At 53.8% G+C, this 8,893-nt stretch overlaps 2 protein-coding genes across 3 annotated transcripts; one reads left to right on the forward strand and one right to left on the reverse strand.

Moving 5' to 3' along the window:
- Positions 1-73: 73 nt before the first annotated feature.
- Positions 74-3,728, reverse strand: PARS2 (prolyl-tRNA synthetase 2, mitochondrial). 2 transcript variants are annotated; one of them, XM_090146719.1, is made up of 2 exons: positions 3,018-3,728; positions 74-2,690 (listed from the first exon to the last, which is right to left on the reverse strand). In XM_090146719.1, the coding sequence occupies exon 2, from the start codon at positions 1,486-1,488 to the stop codon at positions 76-78; it is 1,413 nt and encodes a 470-aa protein (XP_090002845.1). In that variant the 5' UTR covers positions 1,489-2,690; positions 3,018-3,728; the 3' UTR covers positions 74-75. The 2 variants fall into 2 exon arrangements, with proteins under 2 accessions (XP_090002845.1, XP_090002844.1); XM_090146718.1 differs by having other exon boundaries at positions 74-2,693.
- Positions 3,729-3,759: 31 nt separating this feature from the next.
- CIMAP2 (ciliary microtubule associated protein 2) lies at positions 3,760-7,998 on the forward strand. The gene is given in 10 exon segments (XM_090146720.1): positions 3,760-3,853; positions 4,120-4,224; positions 4,332-4,448; positions 4,552-4,689; positions 4,783-4,923; positions 5,186-5,350; positions 5,488-5,616; positions 6,539-6,669; positions 7,753-7,786; positions 7,789-7,998. Coding segments are annotated over 10 exon segments (1,020 nt in total). The 5' UTR covers positions 3,760-3,832; the 3' UTR covers positions 7,828-7,998.
- Positions 7,999-8,893: the final 895 nt, after the last annotated feature.

Below are 8,893 nucleotides of genomic sequence, written 5' to 3' on the forward strand. Positions count from 1 at the left end.
AGCTCCTAAACAACGAACCGGGCTGTTCAGGCCCACTCCGCGCTGCAAAGATGATAAGATTTGGAGGCGGGGATTTCAAGGGAGTTGCACTTTACTCAGTAACTCAATGACACCTTCCTTGGTGAGGTACAAAACCGTGCCAGAGCTCTGATCCCAAACCTCAAAGACCGGGGGATCCTCACAAGCCCTCCTCCCGGCTATCACCACGTAGGGGTACCCCAGCTTGTTGGCATCTTTCAGCCTTTTGCCAATAGTCATCTGCGTCCTGTCATCCAGCACCATGTCGCCCACCAGGCAAGGCAGGGCTTCAGCCACGTCATCATAGAGCTGCTCCAGCAGCACGGCTCCCTGCTCCTCCTTGCTGCCTTTCTTGGGGGGGATGAAGCACACCTGGTAGGGCGCAATGAGGCTCGGCCAGCGGATGCTGTCCTCTGTAGACAGCACCTCAATGGATGCTGCCAGGATGCGAGTGACACCCAGACCATAGCAGCCCATTTCTGCTAGCTGGAGCTTGTTCTCAGGGGTGTAGAAGACAGCATTGTGGACAGAGGAATACTTGGTGCCCAGATAAAATGTGTGCCCCACTTCGATCCCTCTGCTCTGGGTGAGTTTTTCTCCGCAAGTAGGGCACGCTGTTTGCTCTCCATCCACCATCTCCACGTTAGCTGCAAAATGCCCAGCAGGGCACAGCACCAACCTGTCCTCGCCGATGTCAGCCGGCAGCTGGAACTCATGGGATGCAGTGCCACCAATGGTGCCAGTGGCTGCCTGCACTTGGACGCAGTGCAGGCCCAGGCGCTTGAAGAGGCTGCGGTAGGCTCTGCACACCAGCTCATAGGTGTGACGTGCTGCCTCCTCAGACACATCAAACGTGTACATGTCCTTCATGTAGAACTCCCTGCTACGCAGCAAGCCAGAGCGGGGCTTGGGCTCATCCCGGAACTTTCTGGTCACCTGGTAGAGGCGCAGTGGGAGCTGCCTGTAGGACAGGTTGCCGTGTGCAGCCACCAGTTCTGTGACAGCCTCCTCATGCGTGGGGCCCAGGCAGTACTCCTTGCTGTGCCGGTCAGCCAAGCGGAACAGCTCTGGCCCCATCTGCTCCCAGCGCCCGCTGGCCCGCCACAGCTCAGCAGAGCTCAGGCTGGGCATGTTCACCTTCTGCCCGCCGATGTTCCGCATGGCGCCGTCGATCAGGCGGATCAGCTTCTCCATGGAGCGCACGGCAGGTGGCAGGAGGTGGTAGCAGCCGGGGCTGGCGGGGTGGATGAGGCCACCCTGCAGCATCAGTCGGTGGCTGCGGCAGCTCAGCTCCGCTGCCTGGCCTTCGCATCCTGCCACACCACCCACCTGCAGGTTCAGAGGCTGGAAGAGCTGCGAGAGCAACAGGCGGCCATGAGCCAAGGCGTCGTGCTGGGAGCTGCGGGCCTGCAGCTGCGGGCCTGCTGCTGCTCTGAGCACGGGGAGCCCCATCCGCAGCAAGCCCAGCATCACGCCTGCAGGGAGGAAGCAGCAAAACAAGGAGTTACACACAAGGTGCTGCAGCTCAGAGTGCTGGTGGCTACAAAAACGCCGCACCGCTGCCACGTGCTTCTTCGTGCTGGGTGGCACTGCAGCCCCAGCACCGATTCCCACCAGGCCCCAGGCTGGGCAGCGCCTGCCTGCAGGTACTGCACACCCACGTGAACACAGGCACCGCGTGAGCGCGCACGGACACGCGCTCTACACGTGCACGCGCGCACCCCGCGGCTCAGCCGCGCGCGCCGGCAGCGCCCGCACCACCCGCACCGCCCAAGTCACGTGACACACCGCACCGTTTTCCTTCCCGGAAGCAGAACGTGCCGCTGGCTCTACGGCTGCTCATCCGCGCCGCCTGCTGTGCGGAGGCCGCGCCGCAGGCTTTACGGTTGGCGTCCTGCCGCAGGGCTGGGGGGCCGATGGTGGTCTGTGGGAGGCCGCCGTCAAGCGAGAAGCCCAGCTGCACCGTGCCTGCGTTTGTACTCGGGCACGGAGAAGCCCCTTCAGGCTGCTGTCGGCCTCTTCTGTCAGGATCCGGTCTCTGTCCAACCTCAGCTCACGCTGTGCGAAACCATGGGACCTGGAGGCCGGAGCTGGAGCTGGAGGATGCGTCCATCTCCAAAGAGATGGGGAGGAGATGTCACTTTGCTGAGCCTGGTTTTATGGGGGCTTAAGTTATTCCTTTTTTAATATAAGGAAGTAATAATAAGCGTTTCTGTTTATTTAAAAACGAGATTTGGGGAAATCTTCATAATTCTTCTGTGATGAGGAACATGCACTAATGTGCACTACGATTTATATGAGGAAATGGGAAAGATAAATGGATTGAAGGGCTGATTGTTGATGCTTCTGAGTCAGGAGCACTGAAGCCACTAAAAGCATGAACTGCAGGCACTGCCCAGTGTGACCCAGGGAAGCTGCTCTGCAGCTCTGAGCCAGGATCTGGCTGCAGGTTTCTGGCTCCAGGATGGTGCTTCCCTCCCAGAGCACCTGCACTGTTCTCTCGGTGATGGTTTCCCTCGGTTCCCCCCGCTGCGATCAGGTAGCAGTGCACACACAGTGTGGGATACACAGCAGCCGAGCTGCAGGTCCTGCAGGACGCCCCGTGCTGTGATGTGCAGGTTCTGCTGCAGGGCAGGAAAACGGTCCTGCGCTGTTTCCATCGCCTGCTGGAGCTGCTGAAGCAAAATGTGTTTCTGTCAATGACTTACTGCCTGCTGAGCGGATCAAAGAGACAAAACATCTTGGATTGATTTGCGGGGCAGTGTTTTAAGTGGGAGGGTTTGAGGCTGTACGAGAGACAAGATCTGCGGGGAAAGCTGATATCTCTCATTAAACCAACAGACAGTGCTGGATGAGGAGCTAAGCTTGGAGGCTCGGTGCCTGGGAGCCTGTCTGCACTCTTTATCTTTTCCAGCTGTGCTGAGAGGGATCAAAATGAGGTTTCAGCCCTGGCCCAGTCACACTGGCTACATCCTGGCTGACCCTGGCCATGATCTTACACAGCTGGGAGGGTCCACGAGCCCGTAGTGCTGCCTTGCACATCTGTCTGGCTGCACTTCCTGAGTGCTTCCATTCCTTCCTGTGATGCTTCTGTAATTTACAACTGCAGGGTGATGTTTTTATGTCCAATAAAATAGTAATTGCAGGGCTTGTCCTAGAACCTCCTGTGTTCCTTGGGATTGCTCCTCCAGGGGGAAGAGGTGGCACAGGCTGCTACCATCACAGAGCAGCTGGGAAACAGCCGCCAGCTCTGCGTGTCTGCAGCTCTGTGTGTCAGACAGCAGAATAGCCCCAAGGTGAAGCTTTAAAAACTGCTGCTTCTTTTAAGCTGCTTCAACTGCTTTTTGGGTCACAGCTCGTGATGCTGGAGCTGGTCAGGCACTAATTTTGGTCATGTCCCTGGCTTGTGAGATAAACTTTAGTATCTAACAAATCTCTATGTGTTCAGTACAACCCCTTGGAGGTGCTGTGTGGGGACACCATCCCTTGCACCCTTGCAGTGCTGGGGCAGAACCGGGTCATGCTTCACATGGGAATGTGGGTGCCAGAAGGGGGACATTGCATCACTGGTGGGAGCCAAGCGTAGGCTGTGCTCAGTGAAACTGCACTTGCTTGGCTTTGCCAGCATGCATGGCCCAGAGAGCTCTAGGAATCCTGCAGTGGGGACTGCATGGCTTAGGGCAGCCAGGCTGGAGCCCCCAGTATATAGCTACAGCACCTCAGAATGAGTGGCAGGTGACAATGGTGAGGGCTGCCATGGTGAAGGCTGCCATGGTGAAGAATGTCACAGCAGCCCTGGTGACCAGAGTCACCAATGTGGGACATGGGCAGCCAGGTGAGGCCACCAACTGGGCTCACAGTGGGGAGAGCAGGAATTCCTGGTGTAGCTCCTGAATTATCATGCCTACTTTGCACAGCAGTCAGAGGCACCCACTGGGGATCATCCTAAAGTGTCTGTGTGGGATATGTGCTCGTGCTCTGGGGAGCCGCTTCTCACCCAACAACAAAACCTTTTAGTAGTGCCTTAATCTGGGATGGGTGACAGAGCCAGCATGCGAAGCAGCACTGTATGTACAGTTGTGCTTTGGCTCTGCCTTGCAGGGGACAGCACCGGCCTCTGGCTGGGCCAGAGCAAAGGCAGGCTTCCGGGCAATTCAACTGCCCCATTTCCAGTTCAAGGTGATGCTGAAGAAACGCAAACAGCAGGTAAGAGACAGATTTGATCCACCCTCCTTGTCCTGGCATCCAAGAAGCATTGGCAGTGTTGCCTTCAATTCCCAGCCCATCCTTAAACCATCTTTTTCCTTCTGCAGCAAGAGAGGCTGGGCCCAGGAACGTACAACATCAGGGATTTTCTGCAGGAGACACACCCCTCGAGCCTGAGGGGCATCTGTGACACCAGGGAGCAGAGGTTCAGGGAAAGCCAGCACGTACGTTGCAGCCTGACTTGGGAGCTGCTGGCATCCCTGTGACCATTTCCCCTGTCAGCAGAGCTGACTGGGGGCTGCCCATGCTGTCCCATCTCTCCTGCAGGACTGCTTCCCTGGGCCTGGCACCTACGGCCCCCAGGGGAACCCCTACGCTCTGCTGGAGGAGAGGGACAGGCGCTCTGCCAGCACACGAGGGCTGATGGACAGCAGGACAGAGAAAGGCGTCTTCCAGACAGCCGTGGCACGTCCTGCTCTTCGCCCTGGGATTGTGGTTTTGGGGTGGCTGTGTTTCTCTGCTGGAGGTGTCCCTGCCACTTTCCCTGTATGCCTGCAGGGCAGTGGTTTGGGACCTGGCACCTACTCCCCATGGAGCAGCACCGAGAAGCAGCTGCGACAGACAGGCGGGCGCATCCCCTGCCAGGTCTTCTCAAGGGACAAGCTGAAGCCTGCAGGCGGCCGGCGGCGCAACGGGGAGGTGTGTAAGCTGGACGTGGGGCTCTCAGTAAGCTGTGGCATCACCACCACAAACGTGTAAGATGGACAGCTGCGTTATGTCACCCATCTTGAGTTTTGCTTTTTGGCTTTCTTGGATCTGAGCAGCCTGGTAAGACAAATCGTTGCAGCAGGAGAGCATGCCTGTGAGCAGTGAAAGGCTCAGCTCTCACAGCGAGGGGTGTTTGGGGTGGCTGGAGTGACTTCCAGCAGCTGAGCCTCACACTGCTCCTGTGGCCCAGCAGGGGGAAGGCACCGAGCTGCACGCTGGCACTGCCAAGGGGTTCCTGGATGAGCTGATGTCAAAGGAGAACAAGAAGAAAGGCTGCTTCAGCACACTGCCACGGAACCCGGGCTGCCCCTCAGAGAGGATCTTCTGGGCCACACTCAGCCAGTGCCCGAGGGACGCGGTCAGTGGCAGTGGGGTGTTCCATTTCCATCCTGCCCAAGCTGCTGGGCTCACGTGGTGGTGCTGGGTGCCGGGCAGTGCTGTGGGGCTGCTCTTCCTGAGAGCAGATGGAAGGGTAAGAAGTTTTCTTCTGTACAGTACGTGGTGGGGCCAGGCTCGTATGATCCAAAGCCCGTTGAGAGACCAGCAGACTTCAACCAGCCCCCGTTCTGGTCATCTGCCAAGAGGTTTGACAGAAAGTCTGAACGCCTCTTCATGGGGAATGAGGTGAGTGAGTACAGGGCAGCCAGAGAGGGATGCAGGAGCCGTCAGGCTCTAAGCTTGCCCTGTCACTGTTTCTGATCAGTTGCTGGCACCCAGCGAGAGGACAAACCCCTTCCTGCAGCTGTGGGCACCCAGTGCAGAGCAGGCCCTGAGACAGGCAGCGTGAGCTGGGCTGATGCTGAGCAGAGGGACAGGAGCTCAGCAGCAGCCACATCACCTCTGCCCTTCTCAGTGCATGCTCTGACAACGCTTCCTGGAAGTTTTGCCCTGCATCAGCTGTAGGCAAGAGGATGCATTTCATGGATGAGGGCAACTAGATTACCTGCCGATGCTAGGAGCTCCTTGTATCCTCCCACAAAGTCATATTCTGCTACTTAAAGGCCAGTTGTTTTTTTTTTTTCTCTAGCAGCATCAGCAGCACACTGAAGAGCCAGTGCAGGTATGAGCCCTTCCCTTAGTACTCCTTCCTAGAGTTGTATTCAGCTTTGCAGCTTCCCCACAGAGAACCAGAACAAAGACTGAAGGGCTCAAAGCAGGTGGAGAAAGCTGTAGTCTCAAATAGTCCATCTTGGCTAGGAATGAGCAGCAGATTACATCCCTGGCAAGGTTGCGATAAAGCAGCCCTTGAAACTAGCAGTAGGCAACTAGGGAGCACATTTGAGCCAGCAGAGCTGATCAGACCCCTCTTGTCAGTACTGTGAGATGAGAGGAGCTGCTTGTGGAGAGGACTGACTGGGCTAACACCACATAGCATGTCTCTTTCTCCCTCCCCTGCAATGCAGACCTTTGGTTAAGATATTCCACGTTTTTTTTTTTTTTTTTTTTGCTATTGGAAACATGAAGCTACAACCCAATTTTGCCCCACTGTCATCAGCCACGCTGCCTCTGCAACGATGGGAAACAACCCGTGACCTTGTCTTTGCAGAATCCTGTGGGTGTGGGCCGCTATAATGTCACCAGGTGTGAAAAATACCCTCGGAAGATCAGATACCAGTCCCTGTACCAGAGTGACACGCAGCGGTACCTGAGCAACTTGAAGCAGGATGCCTACCTGCTGTAAGTGGCATATAACAGGGGCTAGAAGCACTTTCACACCAGCTTGCAGGAAAACCCTTTATCTTGAGCAACTGGTGAGGCTGAGGATGTTACTGATAGTTTACAACTGATGTGAGAGGCTAAATAGCAGAAGGGATGATTGTGGAGTTGCAAGTGCTGGAATGGGACTGAGCAACACTTGCTGGCCGCAGAGCAGTGCCCCTCTGTGAATGGTAAGTTAACAGTCTGTGAAGAAGAGAGCAGCCCTTAGAGCTTCCCTCTGTGTAAGGGCAGCAGGAGGGTTAAAATGCTGCTGGCTGCCCACTTTAAAGGTATTAAGGTGGCTGTTTTTCTACCTTGTGAAATGCAGTCTGTATGAAGAGGAGGTACAGACAAACAGCGTCTGTCTGAGTTAGAGGAGGCAGCCTGGGGAAGAACCTGACAGTGGATGGGGCTCTCTCAGCTCATTCCCTGTGCTGGCACTGATTTGATCAATGGCCTCAAACAAAAATCGTGTTCTCAGACCGTGCCTTGGTTTACCCGTTTGGAGAAGGAAGATAACAAGGCTCAGTTCCATTGCAAAGGGCTTTGAAATCGCTAGGGGGAAAACCCTGTGAAGTAGTTGGGAACTGTACTAATGAGAGACCTCAGGGCAGTCCTCCGCTTTCACCTTTGCTCGTGGCCAAGATTAGCAAACTGCTGTGGTGGTACTATGGGCTGACAGCTCTGCAAAAGCTGTCTTGATCTCCAGAGAGTTGTTAGAAATCCATTTCAGCTGAATACAACGTGGCAGCTACGAGTTAGCTATCCTATGATGAAGGAGAAGGCATAATGAAATCTAGCTTTCAATATCGCTGGCTTTGTTAATTTTGTAGTTCCTGTAGGAATAGAAAAAAACCTGAACAGTGAGCAGGATGTTCAAATGCACCGAATTGCTCTATGATCAAATAGCACTAGCTCCAAAATCACTTTTCAAGCTACAGCTTTACTTTCAAGGGAATAGCCAGGCTTTTAAGAGCTCTGTTCACCTCCGTGCTCGTTAAGACTAATGAGATTAATCCAGCCAATAATTAGAGCTCACTGAATCACATCCTCTTTTCACAGCGAGCGGCTAAAGCCTGCTGCGAAAAACAAATGGAGTCATTTGATTTCTGCTCCACGTTGTCCAGATACCTGTGAAGAAAGCACTGCTGTTTTCCAAATGTAAGATGGTGCTGGGAAGCCTGAATTGGCGAATAAACCACAGACGGTTGACGAGATGGTGTAATGTGAATACTTGCAGTGTGCTGACGTGCAAGAGATAGGAAGCAAGCCTTGTTCTGTGGTAATAAAGCACCCTTCAGACATTCATCAGTCTAACCTGTCTGTTGACTAATTCATTATTTTCACCTTGGCCTTTATGAAAATGACACAGTGGAGAAGAGGACGTCAGATGCAGATACACCGACCACAGGAAGGTTTGCTGGCACGCAGCACTCATTCAGTATCAAGCATTTCCTTCCCCATCATCTTGTACTACTTAAAGAACGTGCAGCTCTCTATCTGTTCTGTGCTTGGTGGCAGTTATCATGACAAGCAGTGAATGCCCCAAGGTCCATCACAGCAACTTGAAAGGAGAGCTGGTTCCGAGAGAGCAGCACCATGGCAGCTGGAAGAGGTTTGGGAACTGTCTGTGTACCTGTCCTGCCATCCTGGAGCAGTTATGTGTGAGGATCTTCATTACAAGCTGTAACACACAGCTTCACTTGAATTAACAATTCAAATACTTACAAGCAGCTGGAGGGCATTAGGGGGAATTTAGTGTCATCATTCCAAATTTTGTAGCATATTAAGGCCTAGAGGCAATGAAGAAAGTGAAATGAGCAGAAAGCTCTATCAGCTGTAACAAAGGATGGCCATAAAACCATACCTTGAGTACGCTGGTTCACTTCACATTAACCTTTACAAAGGCTCACGCCAGTGTTTAGACAGAATGGAATAATTAAATTTAGGTGTAATTACATGTTAGTTGTGGCTGATTAGGTATGCTAATTCATCTGCAATTACCCTTTGGTGGGAGAGATAATTGAACACAGGTAAAACTGTAGTAATTTAAAGAAATAGTGATTATTGTAATAGAAAGGCAAGCAAAGGAAAGGAAGGTCTCTGAAGGGAGCATTGGAAGAAAATGTATAAGCTGTGACCAAGCTGCAGGAGGGCTGGAATACCTCCCTCCAAGCTTACAGAGTTCCTGCAAGGGCACTTC

The sequence above is a fragment of the Phasianus colchicus genome, chromosome 9 (assembly GCF_987193195.1).
Source record: "Phasianus colchicus chromosome 9, bPhaCol1.hap1.1, whole genome shotgun sequence".
In the NCBI taxonomy this organism is placed as follows: domain Eukaryota; kingdom Metazoa; phylum Chordata; class Aves; order Galliformes; family Phasianidae; genus Phasianus; species Phasianus colchicus.